This window comes from Naegleria gruberi, assembly GCF_000004985.1.
Source record: "Naegleria gruberi genomic scaffold NAEGRscaffold_48, whole genome shotgun sequence".
NCBI classification, from domain to species: Eukaryota; Heterolobosea; class Eutetramitea; order Acrasida; family Naegleriidae; genus Naegleria; species Naegleria gruberi.
This window is the reverse complement of record NW_003163279.1, coordinates 324,949-325,753: the sequence shown is the minus strand read 5'-3', so window position 1 is coordinate 325,753 and position 805 is coordinate 324,949. Positions and strand designations below refer to the sequence as shown.

The window sequence follows — 805 nt, the reverse complement described above, 5'->3', positions numbered from 1 at the left end:
TCCAACATATCAGCTAGTGTTGATAAATTAGTCCTATTCACAACACTGTCAGAAATTATTTCCAACATGTTCTGCTGCTCATCATTTGAGGATATTAGAGATGGAATTAGTACAGAAAGAGTGAGATCAAAATTTGGGTTTCTTTGGAACAAAGTATAATCCCTAAAGTTATTTCTTTATTCACCTGTATGCCTGACCAATCCATCACCAACCAATGATGTACCTTCAGTGATTTCATTCATTTCCTCATCAAACTTTGTTGCTTCAATAACTTCAGTATCAATTGGATTGACATGATACTTATCCTTCAAAAGATATGTTTTACATAGTCCTTTTCCTTTCACTTCCACCATTCTTTCTTCAAATTCCATTCCTAAATCATAAACTCTTTCATAGGTAGATCTGGAAATATGAATTCTTCCAGGTAATGAAGTTGATTCCATTCTTGAGGCAAAATTAATAGTATCTCCCCATAAATCCTGTTTGTTGAAATCAATAATATTGAAAGGAAGTTCAACTTACGTAAGCAAACTTTTTCTTACCCAAAACTCCAGCAATAACACTTCCAGTATTTAAACCAATTCTAATATTGACCTTCTTATTGTTTTCTTCGTTATATTTGTGAATTACAGAGAGAGTATCAATGGAGAAACGAAGAGAACGTTCTGGGTGATCTGATTGAGGATAATTATGAAGACCTCCCACACAAAAATATCTTTGTATTGCAGTTAGTGAACTCAATTTGTTAAAAGACAACTTACGCATCCCCAATTGTTTTAATCTTTTCCAAATGATAAATCTCTGT

The 805-nt window shown here is 32.9% G+C and overlaps 1 protein-coding gene across 1 annotated transcript in view; it reads right to left on the bottom strand.

Moving 5' to 3' along the window:
- Positions 1 to 176: 176 nt before the first annotated feature.
- Positions 177 to 805, bottom strand: part of NAEGRDRAFT_71755 (uncharacterized protein) — a gene marked incomplete at both ends in the record, with an annotated part of 4,810 nt that continues 4,181 nt past the window's right edge. The window contains 2 exons of the mRNA XM_002673172.1: positions 177 to 479; positions 523 to 715. Of these exons, the coding sequence (XP_002673218.1) occupies positions 177 to 479; positions 523 to 715 (496 nt within the window). The remainder of the gene's footprint in view (positions 480 to 522; positions 716 to 805) is intronic.